The sequence below is a fragment of the Cydia pomonella genome, chromosome 20 (genome assembly GCF_033807575.1).
Source record: "Cydia pomonella isolate Wapato2018A chromosome 20, ilCydPomo1, whole genome shotgun sequence".
In the NCBI taxonomy this organism is placed as follows: domain Eukaryota; kingdom Metazoa; phylum Arthropoda; class Insecta; order Lepidoptera; family Tortricidae; genus Cydia; species Cydia pomonella.
Window position 1 is genome coordinate 4,616,930 of NC_084722.1, and position 20,618 is coordinate 4,637,547.

A 20,618-nucleotide genomic window follows, 5' to 3' on the forward strand; every position below is an offset into this window, starting at 1 on the left:
GGGTGGTGGACGTGCGTTTCGTAGGGACGTTGATTGATCGCGTGCTTTGCTCCTCGTTATCATTCCTTTGGTATTTTGTAGTTGTAGTACATGCTGAACTTTTATGGCAGTTTATAGACCCGGTTTATACTTGATCGTATGCTTGTCATTTTAGGTACTATTTTCCATAAATTTAACGTAAAAATCAACACGTAAATACAAAACATAGAAAATAAATTAAGAGAAATTACAAAACACGTGTGACGTTGACAACGTCTTTTTTTTTTTTTTTTTTTATTATTATTATTATTATATCTCCTTGGATTTCACGGGCCTATAAATCCCGGTCTTTTGATAGGCTTGCATGGGGATATAGATCCAACACGTAGAGGCCTCTTGGAGAGCTTTAATGTCATGTATTATTATTATTTATTATAGACAACATAATGGTCCACATAGTTGTTAGTTTTGAACTTAATCTACATGTTAGTTTACTAACGCTAATAATAAATTAATAAAAGTGATTTAGTCCTCTGGCTCATTTTGCACATAAGAGGACAATCAAACTAATAATATTTATAATTAGGTACATTCATTATTTAATATGTTTATAAAGTATATATTTAAACCTTGGACAACATTTTAGTTCCATATTTTCACACTAGGGGAACCCACTCGAGTTTCATTTAGTCAAAATATGACTATTAATAAACATAAGCTTACAATATATATATATATATAAATATATATACAAGAATTGCTCGTTTAAAGGTATAAGATATATCTACAAGTACAAATAAATAAATATAACTAGGCAACCTAGATGCACCACTTCTCAGCATCTGTGGCTGCCACATGCAGTCCATTCCAGTGCATGAGCAGTGGTGCATCTATCTTACCTGCCAACGTTTTATCCGCGCTTAAAAATTTGGGGGTCAGAATTTGAGATTGCGTACCATTATCCCATAAAAAAAAATTACCTATTAGATTTTTTATGATACCCGAATTTTACTTAAGAGCTCTTTCATCTTGTTTTCATTTAGACATCTTAATAAAATCTAACTATACTTCCGTGTCAACTGTGTTATTTACAGGCATTTATCTTAGAGACCGAGATTGTTAATAGCGTACCCAATTTGTTTTAAAATAAAATATTTAACAACGGATTATGGACCCTCGTACATGCGAGTTTTACGGTTTCTATGCTTTTCGCGATAATGGTCGATATGACAGTTTCTTTAATTCTCTTTTCTTCTTCTGGTTCTCGTTTCGTTTGGTAAAAAAAAGATATCGAATTTTAAATAAATTAATGTTCTAAACTTCCAAAGTTTAGGAAGATTAGTACATTAATTATTTACATGATAGCTACTCCATATAAAAATGAACTGTCATAGGAACAATCATTCGACACGAGAGATGTAATTGTTACTTGTTTAATTTGACAGCTAGTCCACATGGTGACATGGGCGCGCGTGACCCCGGTGGAAGCGCTGTCGTACTTCAGCCGGCAGTACCCGCCGCACCCGCTGTCGGCGCAGGCCGCCGTGTCCGCGCTGACGTCCTACCCGTCCTCCGCCGTGCTGCTGTACATCCCGCAGCTGGTGCAGGCGCTGCGCCACGACACGGTGCGCTTATACCTTCATACTCGTATATCCATAGAAGAAATTGTGGTAGCCAATGTTGCCAAATATATTTTAGATGCATTTTTCCAGATACCCTAATTGAAAAATCTAACAATTACGCCTTTTACCTGATATGCGAGTCGTCAGCTGAAAATTTCTGCTCGAATTTGTGTAATCATAACTTTTATGATAAAATATATTTATACTTTGTTATCATAAAAGTTTTGGTATCATAAAATAGTACATTACGATACAAGTGCGAAAAATAGGAAATTCGAAACGAGTGGCGATAAATTAAAACACGACCGAAGGGAGTGTTTTAAATCGACACGAGTTGCGAATTACCTATTCGCACATGTATCGTACAACGTTTTACAGTACATATGGCCCTTTAAATGTTCGACACAGTAACGTAATATGCTACTTCTCGCACTAGTGCTATAAAGTAGCCCCATATGTACTGTAATATATTTATATTTTGTTGGTTACGTGCTTTGCGAGCAGAAAATGTCACCGGTTTGCGTATTAATTAATGAATATACTTTAGCCTAACGTGTTGGAACGGCGCGTAGTGTTATTTTATTGTCAATTTAATTATTATTATTTTTCCTCGATGTTTACAATGATTTAAATTTTATGTATTTCTGACATAAGTATCTATTGTATATATGAATGTAAATTATGACAATGTATGATCAAGTCAAGACAAATAAAGAATATGAATATGATAAGTTTTAGGATATCAAAATATTGGCACGTCGGTCAAAATGTTCATATTATTTCAGATGGGCTACGTGTCAGAGCTGATAAAGTCCCTGGCTCGCAAGTCGCAGGTGGTGGCCCATCAGCTCATATGGAACATGCATACTAATATGTACACCGACGAAGAAATGCATAACAAGGATCGTAAGGATTATTTACTTATTAAATTACAAAATAGGTGTCCATTACTGATACTATTTAGTGTCCATTATTGAGTTGCTAGTTACTACCCTATAGGTACTGAGCCCTCTAACTCTTTTAACGTTACACCAATAGGGAGTATTACTGCAATGTTCTGCCGCCAGAGTGCGGCACTATCGCCTATCTTAAACCATAGACTAACTTATACGTACTGTGCCTTAAACTGTTTTTAACAAGTTTTCACAGATAGTAAAATATGACACTGATGTATCAAGGTGTTTTTTTTTTACAAAGGGCCTGCCAGGAAACGCGAAAATCAAAATTTTGTTATCTGCCTCTTTATCGCTCGAATGTGCAAGAGTGATAGAGAGGTAAGATAACTAAATTTTGATTTTCTTGTTTCGCGGTCGGTGGTAGTGGCGTCCCCTACCCAGAGTTTCGCGTAACATTCCCTATTATATACAATGCGCCATTGAAAACCTTATCTTAATACACGAAGGTTAATTAAACTGTAATGTAACTATGGCGCATCATATCCGCGGTCCCGAGCACGCATATCCATCTCGCGCGCTCTTCACGCTCAGTGAGAGTGAGAGAAGAACACGACCATACTGAGCCTTATATAACCTACAGAAAACCGTTGAATTTAAAGCACAGTTATCGAACGTTAAATAGCGTCACATACCCGATACTTTTTTTGATTGCCGCAATAGGTTTAATTGTTGTCAATGTCATATATTGCTTACCTAATCTTATTATTTACGATACAGCGGTCCTCTACGATACACTGGAAGCGTTGACAAAGAACATAGTCGACACACTCTCAGGGCCCGCCAAAGCGTTCTATGAACGTGAATTTGACTTCTTCGGGCAGATCACGAACATCTCCGGAATCATCCGACCGTACCCGAAGGGCGCCGAGCGGAAGAGAGCGTGCCTTGAGGCCTTGAAGAATATTAAAGTATGTTCTTTGTATATTAAATCCTATCTCGCTACGTATATCATCTAAATTCTTCGATAGACTTTTAATTACAGTAAATATTAAAAACGTAAAATAGATGCATTATTTAAGAGATGATATGAAATAAGAGGGAGTATATGAAATGACGCGCGACAGAGAGGTGTCGAAGAAGAGAATATTGTGCCGATCCCAAGAAAATGGTATAACGCAGGAGTCTCCAAACTGTTTAAACCAAGGGTCAAGGCTAAGTATTCTTTCCCGAATCGTTTTCTGATCTCCTGTAGGGCAATCAAATTGATTAAATAAAGATGGTGCATTTTTTTTTGATATATTGATGAATGTGTTTTATGCAGGTCCAACCGGGATGTTACCTGCCGTCTAACCCAGACTCGATGGTACTAGACATCGACTATAAGAGCGGTAAGTTTACTCATAAATTAACTACAATCATTTACGATAGATACAATTTTTACACGCCTATAATGTGTCAATAAATTTAGACACATTAAGAAAATTCCGCAGCTGTGCCCCAAAAAACTGTAGTATATTTTAAGATGAATTTAAAGTAATCGTAGTAGGCTTTTTTCATTTTGTCTGTGAGCGAAAGAAGCCTGTTGGTATTTTCAATGGTTATTTATTTCATAAAATAAAGTTCTCCGCTTGAACATAGGCTTATTAACGACGACGACCGGTCTAAGCTGAAGCACGATTCCACATAATGAATATTATAATAATTATAATTGTGTGTTTTTAGTATAGTTTTAAGGTGTTTATCTATGGGCCGATAGTTGTTTGAAAATAAAGATTTTCATTCATTAACACATTGAGTACCGGGAACTCGCTCGGCGGGTTCTCTGTTCGTAGTCGCTTTCCTCTACAAAGCGGGAAAACGCTGGGATCGGCTACGAGTGTAGCGCTACGAAAACGTTGGTAGCGAATGTGTTAAGAGCCCATCAACGGGCTCCCTAGCGCCATTGCTAAATAATTGCGATTATTCAAATTTAACGATAGATATTTAAAAAAGGGGGCCGCTACGTACTGTATTTTGTATTTAAGTACCTTTTGAATACATAATAATAGTTTTTACGTAGCTGGATTCGTCAATTTAGGCGCCCAAAGTTAAAACGGCCGTTTTTGTTTTGAGTTCATAGATCGACGAATCCAGCAACATAGTAACTAGTTTTGATGTATTCAAAAGGTACTTAAATACAAAATACAGTACCAGTGGCGCTAGTGAGCACGTTGATGATCTCTTAATTATGTTTACAATGTTAACGATTTCAGGTACTCCCATGCAGAGCGCAGCGAAAGCGCCGTACCTTGCACGGTTCCGTGTGCGCAAGTACGGCATCGCCGAGATGGAGGCCGTGGCGATGGCCGTGGCGGCCGGCGAGGACCCGCCCGCTGTAAGTTATTACAATACGCTGTCTCCTGTAGTTACGTTCAACTGCCACCTTGTGATTTAAATCGAATTCGAAAATTTGATATGCATACTTTCAGCAACTAAGCAGATGGTAGCTTACAGTTCGTCAAAGGCGTAGCCAGCCATTGAAATAGGGGGGGGGGGGCATGGGCGTAGGCAGGGGGGGGGGGGGCAAAGCATAGGTACAAATGTACCTATGGCGGTGCATGTTGTGACTCGTCCGTATACAAAAAGTGATCGAGGTGTGCAAGATTTGTCTCTGACGTGTGTAATTTTCTATGTATTCGTGTCGTCATTACAGATTGGATTTTGTATGTAGTGAGTGTGAAGTGCGACTGTGTGCACGTTTCCCCCGGCAAAAAATAGCAGAATGTTTTGTACGGTAAGATATCGCTTGGGTTCCTCCCTTCCGACGTGTCGGAACCCGGTGTTGCTCGAAGGCTGTACCTGAGCGACGTACGTATGAAAATATACCTTAAAAAATATACCTTATAAAAAATACCCTTAAAACAGAGTCTGTCATGATATTGCTCTATCAATGATTTGCTGATTAATGATTCTCACATTAATTATTTGTGATACAGGAAGATGGCAAAGACCGCTTCACCTCCATGGTGGCGGAAACGTGGCAGGCGGCCATCTTCAAAGTGGGCGATGACGTCAGACAGGACATGTTGGCGCTGCAAGTGATCTCCCTGTTCAAGAACGTGTTCCAACAAGTCGGGCTCGATCTGTATCTGTTCCCGTACAAGGTGGTGGCCACGGCGCCTGGGGTAAGTTAAAGTTATTCAAATATTATTGAATGCCATTTCCTTGTCTTCATTAATGACTTGTTTGACATTATGAACACCCTAGAACCTAAATGGTCGCGTACTGTGCGGCTTAAGAGGAATTTCCTAAAACAGCTATTATGTCCTGAAATCTTTATTTTTTATAACTTTTTATCTGACATCTTGTCCCTTTCGCACAATACACGATAAAAATGCAAAATTATATCGAAAAGAAAGAACAGGGTCATTTTATCCCCGTATCGCACTATATTTGTAACGCACATATTTAAAACTTTAGCACTACATTTCTTGAACTGATTGGTGTCAAAATTGAGTTCCGAGCGGCGGCGGCAACAATTCGTAACAATAACTGATATGATATGTCGTGAAGTATTAGTTGTTCTAAATTATAGCAATTATTAACTTCATTGATTTTGCAATAAGACAATTCTAGCATGCGTTGCGAACGCTTTATTTTTAATTTGCTGATAAGAAGTCTTGCAATGATGACTGCACTAGTGATTCTGTGCTTATGATCCCGTACGGGCCAGCTAAAATCTATACGGGGTTTACTGGAACCCGTATCACACCAGAAAGCTATTTTTGTTCCCTGGTCGGTACGGGGTCCCTGAGACCTCGTATATTTTGAATACAGCACTTGGTTATACTTTTGACAAGAAACTGAAATGTATATTTGACTTTATCGTAGTCTTAAAAATAACCAAGATACAGTTTCCGCACCAGCGAGAAAACAAGATTTTTATCCCTCGCACTAAATGATGACATCGTACGGGGTTCAAATGCCCCCGTAACGCTGTGAACATATTCAATATCGCTTTCTACTAAATATTTTATAAAACTACCCAAATTACTATTTGTTTACCTGTACCTATAATATTTGAAGAGTTCCTTCGATTTCTCTAGCTTTCCATCATCAGATTTTTTCTGACCTGATGAAGTTGAGGTCAAATGTGAAGAATTATAACTATTTCAAATCAAAGATCCCGACGAATTGATGAACATCCTCCTTCGAAACTATGAAGTTGTTAATGAAACTTTAATTGAGTGTATTTTCGCAGTGTGGTGTCATAGAGTGCGTGCCGAACGCGAAGTCAAGAGATCAACTTGGCAGGCAGACGGATATCGGCATGTATGAGTACTTTATCAAGAAGTATGGGGATGAGACTACTAGAGAGTTCCAGGTAAGTGATGGTATTCGTAAAACTTAGATAGTTACAATGTGTTTTCTCATTCCAAAAAAAAATATATCACTGTGATAGATTTAGAACGACCTAGAATTGTTTGCCTCAGAATATGGTATATTACTTACATGACTTACAACTAAATTGTTTAAAAATTGGATGTTGCTTAAAAAAAAGTTGTTATAAAATTAAATTAAATAAACATTTATTTCAGAATTAAATTTCCATATTATATTAGTGTTATGTATTTTGATGTAGATATTAAGTCATAACATCTGGGAGCCGGAGCTTTGCTCAGAAAACATACAAAAACTAAAAAATGCACGTTATCCCAGAGATGAGACCTAGCTAGCAGTGGCGGATCGTTCAAAGAACTCGATTCCCACCGGCTTGTCTAATTTCAGCCCGTTGAGTACTTACACGATCGGTTCATGGAGAAAAGGAAAGCAAAATTAGCTCCGGGTTCCCTACGAATATTTGTGACGCGCCGCCACTGCTAGCTAGATCGATTTTTCGCGCCCGAAAACCCTCATATAGCAAATTTCATCGACAGAGTCAGAGCCGTTTCCGAGATCCCAGAAATACATATAAAGAATTTTTTACTGAATAAAAACACGTAAATTATGATCAAAGGGATGGAGCCTCCCTGTAAGCAAAATAAATATCAAATTATATTTCGTATATAAGTTCCAAAAACTCATTGGTTCAAGCCAGGGTTTGAACCCGCGACCTCCGGATTGAAAGTCGCATGCTCTTACCGCTAGGCCACCAGCGCTCTGTCGAGATATATCGTTTTATGTGAATTTAATTTCCACCTTAAACAGAATGGAATAAAGTCGATATTTAAAACCGCCGTCCAATACCTACATATATTGACCTTGTAATTATTATAACTTGTGTGTTTAGGCGGCAAGGAGATGTTTCGTGACTTCAATGGCGGCGTACAGCGTCATCGGCTTCCTACTGCAGATCAAGGACCGTCACAACGGCAACATCATGCTTGACACCGACGGACATATCATACATATAGGTCAGTTAAGTTAATTTTATTTATATTTTTATTTTTATGTATATTTTGATCCTAATTCTAATTTCTGATCTCAATTGTAAATGTAAATAGGGGTTTTTTTCAATTTTTTTGTAATTTTAATTTTATGTTAGTTTTAACTTTAATTTAGTAGTAATTTTATTTTGACATGTAAATTGACTTTATGAATAAATGAGTATGAGTATGAGTTTTAGCACATTTACGGCGTTTACGTAGTCTGTAGCAAAGAGAATTTGAAATAGAGGTGGATCGGCAAAGAAAACTTTGTAGCCACAGTAAATTTACTACCATCTTTCGACACATGATTAAAACTTTTAGAACGTCATTTGACTTTGATCCTTATTCTTTCACTGATATGTGTTAAATTTGTTAAATATCAAAAAGTATTCGCGCCATCTAATAGATCAAAGGTATGGCGGCGTTTCGAGCGATGGCGCCACAACCTTTAGCCTATGCTCGGTAAGATGACACGACTTTTTGATGTTTGCCAAAAACACATATCAGTGAAAGAATAAGAATCAAAGTAAAATGGCGTTCTAAAAGTTTTAATCATGTGTCGAAAGATGGCAGTAAATTTACTGTGGCTACAAAGTTTTCTTTCTCCACGGCTTACGCTTAGTTATGAGATCCCTATCCCATAACTAGGCGTTATGCGTTTTAAGATTTTATGTATAATTATAAAAAAAAGAGTCCCGCCGAGTTTCTTGATATCGGCGTACTTATCTTCTCGAAAGTCTCGGGACTGTGATGTAGGGTTAACACCGGTGGTTGTTTCTGACAATCATAAGTTTTTGTAATATGCCCATATTTAAGAATGAAGTCTTTCAGTTTCTTAACATTGTTACTGTGACAAGGTGCGAAATGGTCAGTGATCGGAACTATGGGAGTAAAACTTTAACAAAACTTGCTAAGCGGACATAAAATAGTGCATACAGCCCTAAAAATATTCATGTCCATAGGGATAGGAATAGTATAGTACTTACAGCCATAAAAATATTTACAGTCATAGATATTCGAATATGTTTAAGGCTATAAGCACTCTTTTTACGTCCGCTTGATAAGTTTTGTTAAAGTTTTACTCCCATAGTTCCGATTACTGGAAATGGTACAGAAATCAAATTCCTTGAGCGTGCATGTGCATATGTAGTTCAAGCTAAGCAATTGAATCTGCGTCCACATTGCTTTGCTGCCGGCGTCATATGATGTCGGTTATCGTGTCGTTCTATGACAGATGAAAAACAAATATAGAAATCGATTTGATGTGTTTTATGTGTCTTAATTTACTTACTTGCTTTTCTAACGATAATTGGATTATTTGCATGTTTTTAGTAAAATATCCTATTGTATGACGGTACCTTTATGACATAATCATTTTTAAGACGCTTTTATTAGGTCGACCTGTATGTAACAATGTAATGGAATCTAAGGTAACTAATTTAACCATCTTCCAAGGACTGTAGCGTCATGAAAATTGGCAGCTGTATGTAGTTCTGATGACAGTACAATAATATGGTACTGTCGAACTGATCTGATGATGGAGCCGGAAGATATGAACTGGAACTTCATGATGGAACATCGTGTCATAGCTGTGTTTGGATTTGTTAGAAAAGTCTTGTAATGAACTTTGACGATGATTAGGTTTCAACGTCTGATGATGAAGCCGGAAGATAGGCACTGGCATTCCATGATGGAATATCGTACCATAGTCGTGTTTGCACATTTTTGGTTTTTACGTGCATTTATAAAAGCGTGTTTTTCTATTGTGTTTTAAACTATTTATTTTATTTATTTTTTATTTCAAGAGAAAACTTAAGTGGTAGGTATACTTACATATTTTTTCGCCAAACTGTGGACAGTTTGTTGGCGAATAGTGCGCTCCAAAATAAAGCTAACAAATTGCTTGTTTATTAATTTATTTAGACTTAAATCGCCGGGAGTGAAACTAACCGTGAATCATTCAAAAGTGTTATAATGATTTTGTCACAGATTTCGGGTTCATGTTTGAATCGTCACCCGGCGGCAACCTGGGCTTCGAGCCCGACATCAAGCTGACGGACGAGATGGTGATGGTGATGGGCGGCAAGATGGAGGCGCCGGCGTTCCGCTGGTTCTGCGAGCTGTGCGTGCAGGCCTTCCTCGCCGTGCGGTACGTGGGACGCTTAACACCTTGTGTTTACCCAGTCATTCGCTAGATGGCGCTGAGAGGCATTGCCTACATCGCGCAAACGTACAATTTTCGAGCAATTCGTAAATTTCAAATTCAAAGTTCTGATGTCCATATAGTGAACTGTACCGAAAGTCAGATAAGAGCGTTGCTATCTTACGCGTTCTTGGGACACAAACCCTTTGAGCGCCAAAGACGTCCACAGACATGCACGGTTATATATCAACCTTCGGTCCAATTCATCGATGATGTCGAATCCAATTCATAAGCAAAAATGTAACTCTTCCACAGACCATACCAAGAAGCCATAATATCCATGGTGTCCCTCATGCTGGACACCGGCCTGCCCTGCTTCCGCGGGCAGACCATCCGCCTCCTGCGGTCCCGCTTCGCGCCCAACTCCACAGAGAAGGAGGCAGCTGCCTTCATGCTCTCCGTCATCAGGAACTCCTTCCTCAACTTCAGGACCAGGACGTATGACATGATACAGTATTATCAGAACCAGATCCCGTATTAATTTGTAAATTATAGGGAAAAAAGTGAAATTGAAGCCCATAGGACACCGGCTACATGCGCTAAAATGAAGCCATAATATCCATGGTATTGTAACACTTGCATGGCACTGGCAAGACAGAGACAAAACATCCTGATCACGGAAATACATCCTGGTGAAGCAAAACATCCTGATCACGTAAATACATCCTGGTGAAGCAAAACACATCCTGGTCACGGCACCAAATTGTGACACGTAAATGTCACATCTTTCATACTGGACACCGGCCTGCCCTGGTTCCACGGGCAGACCATCCGCCTCCTCCAGTCCCACTTCGCGCCACTTCCTCGGAGAAGGAGGCGGCGCCTTCAGGCTGTCTGTAATAAGGAACTCGTTCCTCAACTTTCGGAATCAGATTAGATTCCGTATTAATTTGTAAAGTTTGAGAAGATTGAGATTGAATCTGAGATTTAAAACCACCTCGACTACTAGACGGTACACAAACGATAATCAAGGTCACCGCACATAAGCGCTCTCGTACAAAATTAATATTGGAGCGCAGTACAGTACTGTAGCTTGTTTCGGTTGTGCCCACAATTACCAACAGAACTCGTGTTAATTAAAAACATTTACGAATATTGAGCTGTAGTAATGCGTGGGCTCTTACAGTATAAAATACAACTCAGTTGTGCTCGAATCGTAGCAATTTACAAGCGAAATTGTACCTATGTGCGGTGACCTCGTGCTTTGTAAACGCTTAATAATGCGGTATCTGTGTCTAAAACTTTAGTAATGGTATTGAATGAAATATTGATACAACGAAAAATCATTGATCTGTTCTTATATCCTTGATACTAAAATCAAGCGCTCGATTGCGCAATCTACAGGTCGATTCACAAGAGCTGGCATGAATGGAATGAACGAGTGAATGAAAATATTTTTGTGTGTATCACATTAACCAATAAAATGGTGGCTCTGACTGTATACCGAAGTTACTACTGTATACCAGCTTTCGTGAATCGACCTGTGCTCTGTACCCAGTAAGTTGCGTAAAATCTAAGACAATTTCGTATTTCGAATTTGACAAGTAAACGAAATGGCGCTGTACAGCTCCATACAATTTGCGGCAAGTCTGTCAAAAGTTGACGTTTGACAATCCAGTGACCGCAGAACATATGGCGCAGTACAGCGCCATCTGTGTTGGATGTCAAAATAAGGAGCACGTTTCTTTCTTAGACTTGGTATCAAGGACATTAAAATCGGTTTAAAGACTGAGCAAACGCTAATAAGGAAATTGTATTCGCGATTACGATATTCGCACTATTTCGTTGCTTTAGTAAAACAATATAGTATCTTTAACTAAAGACCAAGGTATAAAGGAAAGGACCTTTTGCGGTTGGAACAATTAAACTTGACATTCAAAATTAAACCTTGGCGTTCTAGATATAAAGTTTGCGGTTGGAACAATTAAACTTGACATTCAAAATTAAACCTTGGCGGTCTAGATATAAAGTGACATTCAGGTCTGGAATATTCAGGAACTAAAATCTTGATAGCAATAATGTGGAGCTAAAATCATTGAAAACAAGGTGGCGAACTGGAAGTTATTCGTACTTAAGAATAAAATTCTTTTAATGATATTGTAATATATGGTGATCAGTGTTATTACAATATTTTAAAGATACCAGGAATTGAATATAAATATATTATTATGAATATGTTTTTGTCGATGTGAGGAAATATAATTCCTTGTAGCTCCTTTTCAATGTATAGATGATTATTATTCAATTTTGAGACCAGTATTGTAAATGAAGAAAAATAACTTCTGCAGCTGACTCTACAACCCACAAGAGACTCTCCAGTATCTGAAGCCCTATCGCGTCAAACTTCGTTATCTGCCTCTCTATCGCTCTTCCATATACGTGCGATAGAGAGACGATGACGAAATTTTGATTATCGTTTTTCGCGGTAGGCTCTGACCCCTAAAGTTGCCTTAATACGCCAGGCAGACGACTCATACATTGTATTCTCTGCCAACATTGTATTCTGAGAGATTTCTAGATTAGCTAAATTATTTATTTTCTTATAAGATTTAACCATTTCGAACTGTTGTTTCTGACGTGTGGGTAAATTAGATATTAGAATAGGAAATTACTGGCCAATTCGAACGTGCGCTGACTTCAAACCGATATCAGTAGGGCGCTTGCTCCGAGCAATTTATTAGGGTTGGCACAACTTGACGTCCCTATACATGCACGACCACAGATAAGATAATGACTTGAATGTTGACAACCCTAAATGGCCGAAAGGGATAGTGCCATACATTAGAGAGAGACAGCATAATTCGTCCCTACTCGTAGTGCTATTATTTATTCTGTGCCGATATTAGATTGATATTGGAATCGTCGGTTAGCTATGATTGGCGTCTCGCTCGCACTAATACTTGTGAAATGAACGCACGAATGACAGCCAGCTAATATTTTAATATCGGTTTGATGTCAGTGCACGTTCGAATTGGTCTGAGAGTATTGTTTTCCGGCCTACCGCCACGTTAGACGTGTGGCCTCTCTGCGCACTTGTAAATACGTACGCGTACGTGTGACAGGGAGCCAACACGTCGAAAGTGGTTCGCGGTAGGCCCTCTGTTCTCCTATTACAGGTTACTCCCAATATGACACACCATTTTACACTACATATGGTGCTACTTTGCCGCACTAGTGCGATAATTAACACATTACGTAACTATGTCGAAAATTTAAAGGGCTATATGTACTTTAAAACGTTGAACGATGCATGTGTAAATAGGTAATTCGCAATTCGTGTCGATTTAAAACACTCCCTTCGGTCGTGTTTTAATTTATCGCCACTCATTTTGAGTTTCCTATTTTTCGCACTTGTATCGTAATGTACTATTAATACCTATTTTTTCGAAGGTTCCGGGTTAACGCGTACTATCTGTATGTACATGTATATCGTTCTTATACTTTTTTTTCTATATGTTAAATGAATAATTTGTTAAGTAGATGTGTTTAGGCAAAGTATTAAAATGTATTTTGCTATTTGTACCAGTACGATGAATGATTTATTACTGTATATCAAATATTAATGAATAATAGGGGCTGTGCTATTGTTTTCAAATGAAATATAATTTTATGTGGTTTAATGTTACTCGATTAATAGTCTGTTGTTAATGTAATATTTTGTGGACATTCCTATAATCACAATTATCTTGTTGGAATAAAGTGTGGTAAAGGTGACATGCGTTTTTCTTTTAATACCAGATAATGGCAAAAAGGCACAGGGACTGGTCCGGTATCCCCTTCGAGGGTTTTGGAAGGGGTATTTCGTAAGGCTTTGCTTGCCAAAGCGGTGGCTAACTAAACCTTTTCATTTGGATTTTTAAGCGCTTCTTAATACGGGTAAGTTGATACCCGTTCCTAAGTGCTAACCTCTTGAAGGGGTATCGATAATAAATTATATCGCCTATGCCATTTTTAACATTCTCTTCGTAAAAATAGAATGAACTATTGCTTATTTGTTTAAACTGATGGACTTGGTGTCTGGCGCGTTGACAGCACATGTGTTTGAATTAGGAAGGGGATACCCTTTTATTTTGGTATCCCTGAAAGGGAAACCCTTTCCTAGAGCTAAGTCAAAGGAACGGGTAAGCAATTCAAAGGGAAAGCCAATCCTTAGGCTGTTCGATAAACGACTAAGCCATTTAAAGGCTTTTTTCTGGGAAGGGGTGGACTGGTCCCTGGCATACAATATGCCTCGAGGTAAGCACACGCCACGAATGTTGCCGTTCGTTCATATGTATACAGTGTTTTTTTGTTTTGTGAAGGTAAAGACAAACTAATGCAACTTACAATGTTTATTTATTCTTATAAACATAACATCCATTATTTACATCATGTACAAATCTTTATAACTACTCATTCAAAGTCCATACTATGACTTTCAAGGAAGGACAAGTAATATTCAAGTTTCTTCATACATTTCTTCAACTTGTTCCCATCTAACGGAGGTAAATGTTCTGTCCCATGTTCTGGAAACTTCTTAGAAAATGCTTTATCTTTACTTTGTTTCTTATCAGTAGGCTGCGCTTTTGATATAGATTTGGCTCTATGTAGTACCCTATAGAGATCGGAGAGAGCTGATTTGCAGTAGTGAAGTTTTTGCTCTTTGCTGGGTCCTTGGAGGATTAAATAGGTGTCATGCTTCATGGCATCTAGACTCGGCGCGTCTGTTTCTATGAGGTCACTCTGAAACAATCAATAGTATATAACATAGGGCAGTAAAGTAAGAATTTTATCATCGGCTTCGCCTCGGCCGACAATTCCATGTGATCTGAGGCTTTCTTTGTTACTGGTCGAGGTGTGTCCACAATTTTTCTGTTCGACGGAGTCGGAAAGCGGCAATTTCGTTTTTGCATCGTACAGTCAAGTCTGAAAATATCTATACGGACAAAGTGCCAAAAATATGTACACACTACCCTAATATATGGGCCATAAGGTCGTGGATACATATTTTTGGCACTTCGATTGTGTCGATGTTTTCAGACGTTTTACCGAAAGTTGACGTTTTCCGCTTGGCACGAGGCATTGACTCTGATACTATTAAGGCCAGTTGCACTGATCACACTTGACAGACTGTCGCTCAGCAGTAAAATATGAAACTTTTCAAAATAAAATTTAGCTAATATTTTATGTGATATACTAAAACCTGATAGTGATAGTCCACTTTGAAACAAATGACTGGTATTTATAAAGCAATGTTTCTTCTAAAAGCATAAGGTAATAATACAAAATATGTACCTGTAAGCATTTCTGCACAACTGACTCGACGGCTATGGCAGGGTCATCGAAATTGGCATTTGAGTCCAAATTAGCACAAACATTGAGAAAATGCGTTGCCCATTCCAGGGGCTCCACGTCTCCGTTGAAGTATCGCATCACAAATGCGTATGACGCTATGATATTTGTTATGTTGAACTTTATGGTTGGGGAGGGTTGGACAGTCTGTAACAAAAATATGCTTATATACTCGGACAAACCCACTTCGTCAGTAAAAAGGCACCAAATTCAAATTATCTATGGGAGGATAACTCTTGGCGTCTACTTTTTTAAAATTTGCTGCCTTTTTATTCTGACGGAAATTGGCATGCAAAGTGAATACAATAGATGTTTTTACCAATATATCTATACAATAAAAATCAGGCTGTTCAACTCCTTGATGATATCCAACATTGATGACTAATAAGTACCAGGGATGACTAGAAAACACTGGGTTTCATTTAATAGTTCTAAAATGGTCGCCCAAATTTGCTCAAATTTTGTTCATGAAACTAAAATATAATTAATTACTTCATATTGACTCACTACTAAAAATCTTAGTGTTTATTAACCCATTCAGGGCCAGCGACTCAGCGTATGGGTCATGCTCAAACAGTTCCACAGGGCCAGCAACTCACATGCGAGTCATGAATAGATTTAAACATTAACGAAACACAATTTGACATAATAACGTAAGTAAAATATTGTTCTAATTTAAAACCAATTTGACCGTTCACCCCTCCTACTGGTCTTGGATGGAGAACCTGGCAGAAGCTGCTCAAAGTTGTAAAAAGTGTAACTTTTCTGCAAGCCCTGTGCCCCTAATGAGGATAATAGACAATATATCATCCTAGATCTATTGGATTACTTACAGTCAAAGAATCTAAAGCTGGAACCTTCTTTAACTCTGGACACTTTTTCAATGCTTCACTTTCTTCCTTAGTTATTTCCTCTACCTTCTTCTCTTTCTTTCTAAACATCCACCATGGCTCCCACTGCGGCATAATGACCCCTATGTCACCCTTATTTAATAAAGCCTCAAATTCATTCCTCTCATCTTCTGTTAATGCTCCCCACAACTGATCAGCATCATTTAAATTTAATCCTTTAATTCTTTCATGAAGATCCTCGCCTTCTTCATCATCCGAGTCCATGTTTTCTAGCAACTCCTCGATATCATCAGTGTCTATGTCTTGCTCATGCATCCGCTTTAATATATCAATCATTTTGCGCTTAGATTCATCATCAACGTTATTTGATGCAAGTTCTTCTGTCACGCAGTTGCGATAGAAGTTTTCGGAGCATTCTTGATGTTTTTCAGATCTGTAGCAATCTAAAGAGCAGTACAATACTTCGCAGCGGGGGCAGCAGTATTTACTAGGGTTTTCATTACACCTAAAAGAAATTGACAATGTAGGAAAGTTGCTGGTTTCATTTATATTGTTTAGTTAAAATGTAAAGTTGTAAAGTTAAAGTGTTGTAAAGCTGTAGTGTGGTTACAAATCTACTAGAAGCGCGTTTAAATATATATTGTATTATAATAATAGAAATAAAATACTTACAGCCCACAGATTTTGGCGCCCTGTATGTTGGACGATTCGTCAGACATTGTAGTATAATGCTTTGGTAACTAGAAAACGTAGCCTACTTGTCTTTAATAACAATGATTCCGCCGGTAAATACAAAGAGAGGCAAGGGCAAGCATGAGAATTTCTCATTGAGAAATAAGCAGTGAAATTGAAATGTCAGTTGTCAATTAAAATGACAAAGTTATCAGCTGTTCTTTCGTTATCTTCGAATTAATGGTAAAACTGATATTTTCGACATTCAAAGATATAAAAATCACTTTTGCTTTCATGGCCCTTAAATATATAAAATAAAGTAAATATGCATATTAAGTAACTTGCAGTGCCTGGCAGTAGAGCTTTTTATTATAGCTCAAACAGGAAACCGACGACAGTGCCCCTACCACTGACAGCTGCCAAATAAGCGCGGGAGGGGAGGTAAAAATAAATAAACAAAAAGTAGGAAGAAGCGGAGTCGTACGTCTTATTAGTTTAAGAATAATTTGTAGTTGTATAACTAAGGAATGACGGAGCCTGAACTCGTTGCAGATTTCTTTGGAGTTTATTTATTGTACAACATAAATCCCAAATACAAGGGTCGTACATACATTGGCTACACCAGAGACCCAAACAGAAGGATAATGCAACACAACAGGGGAACGTGGGCTGGCGGTGCGCATAGGACCAGTAATAGAGGTCCATGGTAAAATATATCGCCGATTACTTTTTCATTTGCTTACATTTTTTTGCCTGCCTTGTTGACAAGGTTGTTTCTTATCCGTGATTCATGTTATATATACTGACACTATTTTCTGTTTGTTTTAGGAAAATGGTTATGATTGTACACGGCTTCCCAAACAACATATCTGCTTTGAGGGTAAGTAAACTTCGCTAAAAGATCCACTTTTATGTGCAATTGTAACCCGAGAGGATAGTCTATCATCTATCTGCATCTGTTAAAGTGGACTATTTTAAACATGGGATGTAACTATTATATAAAGAAACTTTAGATGCCTTTAACTTGTACAGCTCCGGCTCTGCCTAGTTTTTTAGAATAGTATACACTGTAACTATGGCATTAGTCATACAATAAATATTCTCTTTATAGTTTGAATGGGCCTGGCAGAACCCAACAAAGACAACAAGACTGCAACACCTATCCCTAAAGAGAGTGCCCAGGAAGGAGACAGAGTTCCGCTTTCAGCTCCGAGTTGTCAGTGAAATGCTTAGGGTTGGGCCATGGTGTCGACTACCGCTCATAGTCAGATGGCTGGAGAAAGACTTTTATGAAGAATTTCCAGTAAGTATTACACGTAAAGCAGTTAAAACTTGTTAAAATAAAAAATCATAATCATATTTCATATATATGTGCACAATTTTTATCAAATTAAAAAATACCCTATATATTTTGTTGCTAGCTAACTGTTTGTCAATCAAAAATCGAGCACGTAAGGGGTCATTCATTAATTGCATCACACAAATTTCGAGGTTTTTTGATCCCTCCCCCCGTCCTTGTCACAATTGGTCACATATGGCAAACCCCTCCCCCTGGTGTGACATCACATTTTCGGCAATTTTGTTTTCAATTAAATCAGCAAATTGAATTAGTTAATACAACATCAAAATATTTTTGATAAAATAAATATTTGTAGTTTTAGAACACAAAACCGATTAGGAAAGAAAATTAAACTAATAAAAACGATTATCGTTCCTAAAACTCGTTATTTAACTGTATAGGAAATAAAAAATATATAAACATATTTGGTTCCTTATGAAGTTTAAGTGACATCACAAAGTTTGTGGCTCCCCCCACCCCCTTGCCACAACATGTCACATTTTCTTGACCCCCTCCCTTCCCCTAAACGTGTGATGTAATTAATGGATAACCGCTTGCGGATTTAGCATTCTCAACTATGATTTACTTTAACCATAATAAATTTAGTTTTATTCTCAAGAAGGGGGCAGCTGCCCCCCCCCCCCCCTGCCCTCCTTGGCGACGCCCTAGTTAATATTTTCTAATGCCATTGATTTAAATTGGGTCACTAGAAGTTATACTGTGTAGTTAGAATACCTATTTTACTAAAATTTATTTATTTTTAGCCTGAAAGGGAACTTCCAAATCACATGAAAATATGCCATGGACCAGTCAAGAGCAAGAACCTGACAAAACTCAAGGAGACCCATGCTACCCACACAGAATGCCTGATATGCTCCAGCTACATTACCAGTCCCGATTCTAAGCTATCCTGCTTAAACCCTCACTGTGACCTGATATCTCACATAACATGTCTCGCCCAGTTATTCTTAGAACCCACTGAATTTGTCCCCGTACAAGGACAGTGTCCTTTCTGTGGTACAATGCTTAAATGGGGTGATTTAATAAGAAAGATGAGAGGTTGTGGTCAGGTTACACTAAGCCAGGAAGATGATTATGGTAGTAATGATGATGATGAAGTTTTGTCACAAGATAGAGCGTTTGTTGATAATAATTCCATTTGGTTACAAGACTGTGAAGAGTTATGACGAACAATATATACTTATGGGTGTTTCATTACGTTTTTATTTTTTCAATGGGCGTTTAACCTCTGGGGGTCTAGCAAAGAATACAATCGTTCGCAGAGAAACGAAACGCTACTTGCCTCTATTGCACTTAAATGGAAGAGTGATAGTGACAATACCGTTTCGTTTTCAACATATATGGGCGTAGGCAGGTACAGGCAGGCCTCCCCCTAGGGCTCCGGCGATATATCAACTTGCAGATGAAAAGTGCCGATGCAGTCTAGGCCGGAACAAGCTTATCTAAAAGATGTCTATTCACTCTCGATTTAAGATCCAAGTTATAGTGGACTGGAAATAGATTTGCAGGAAGTGAATTCCACTCCTTTCCTTAGCCGTTCGCATGATAAAGCTGGATGCGTAGCGTTTAGTGCGAATCAGTGGTAAAGTAACCACGTAAGGGTGAAACGCAAGTCCGCGTCTAGTCTCACCGGCAGAACGGAGATGGGGGGATAAGATTATGTAATCCCATCGCATACTCCCCGAAATATATCCTGTAGAATACCGATAAACAGGCTATCTTTCTATGGTGTTCTAGGCTCTGCAGTCTAGCCTCTACCAATCTCGCATCTCCAATAAGCTTCCTAGCGCGTTTGTCTATAGAATCTAAGGCGGCTAGCTGATACTTGGCGGATCCATCCTAAAGGTGGCTGCAATACTCCATACACGACCGGACTTGAGCTATGTAAAGCTAAAGAAGCTGCCCCGGTGTGGTGTGAACGGGTTTTGGACCCGGGTATGTCCTTAAACTAAGACCAAAAGAGAGGTATGGGCAATGTGAATGTCATCTCGCCTTGTGTGGTAGGGCACAGCACATCAGATGTCATTCCAGATCTAGAGCAGAGCCCAACTGGGGAAGTACCTCCACCTTACAGAAAACCGCAGCCAAATAACACTTGACCCTACTCATAGTGTTGTGTTCCTGCCGGTGAGTAAGGTTGCCAGAGCTCAACGAGGGGGGTGGGGTTAGGGTCGGCAACGCGCATGTAACTCCTCTGGAGTTGCAGGTGTACATAGGCTACGGAGACTGCTTACCATCAGGCAGGCCGTATGCTTGTTTGCCACCGACGTAGTATAAAAAAAAAAAATACTGATTG

At 38.6% G+C, this 20,618-nt stretch overlaps 3 protein-coding genes across 4 annotated transcripts in view; 2 read left to right on the plus strand and 1 right to left on the minus strand.

Moving 5' to 3' along the window:
• LOC133529071 (phosphatidylinositol 4-kinase alpha) overlaps positions 1–13,822 on the plus strand; it is a 70,150-nt gene extending 56,328 nt beyond the window's left edge. Inside the window, exons 29-38 of the mRNA XM_061866689.1 lie at positions 1,425–1,604; positions 2,387–2,507; positions 3,275–3,465; positions 3,819–3,885; positions 4,750–4,871; positions 5,473–5,661; positions 6,738–6,860; positions 7,767–7,890; positions 9,895–10,054; positions 10,364–13,822. Coding sequence (XP_061722673.1) covers positions 1,425–1,604; positions 2,387–2,507; positions 3,275–3,465; positions 3,819–3,885; positions 4,750–4,871; positions 5,473–5,661; positions 6,738–6,860; positions 7,767–7,890; positions 9,895–10,054; positions 10,364–10,589 — 1,503 coding nt within the window. The 3' untranslated portion in view covers positions 10,590–13,822. The remainder of the gene's footprint in view (positions 1–1,424; positions 1,605–2,386; positions 2,508–3,274; positions 3,466–3,818; positions 3,886–4,749; positions 4,872–5,472; positions 5,662–6,737; positions 6,861–7,766; positions 7,891–9,894; positions 10,055–10,363) is intronic.
• A 602-nt stretch (positions 13,823–14,424) lies between these two features.
• LOC133528868 (zinc finger HIT domain-containing protein 2) lies at positions 14,425–17,152 on the minus strand. Its single transcript, XM_061866349.1, has 4 exons — positions 16,963–17,152; positions 16,273–16,795; positions 15,383–15,586; positions 14,425–14,830 (listed from the first exon to the last, which is right to left on the minus strand). The coding sequence occupies exons 1-4, from the start codon at positions 17,007–17,009 to the stop codon at positions 14,501–14,503; spliced, it is 1,104 nt and encodes a 367-aa protein (XP_061722333.1). The 5' UTR covers positions 17,010–17,152; the 3' UTR covers positions 14,425–14,500.
• A 249-nt stretch (positions 17,153–17,401) lies between these two features.
• On the plus strand, positions 17,402–20,611 carry LOC133528869 (structure-specific endonuclease subunit SLX1 homolog). Of its 2 annotated transcripts, none has more exons than XM_061866351.1 (4): positions 17,402–17,668; positions 17,791–17,842; positions 18,074–18,265; positions 19,066–20,611. In XM_061866351.1, exons 1-4 carry the CDS (start codon positions 17,490–17,492, stop codon positions 19,486–19,488), a joined length of 846 nt encoding a protein of 281 aa, XP_061722335.1. In that variant the 5' UTR covers positions 17,402–17,489; the 3' UTR covers positions 19,489–20,611. The 2 variants fall into 2 exon arrangements, with proteins under 2 accessions (XP_061722335.1, XP_061722336.1); XM_061866352.1 differs by having other exon boundaries at positions 17,536–17,637.
• Positions 20,612–20,618: the final 7 nt, after the last annotated feature.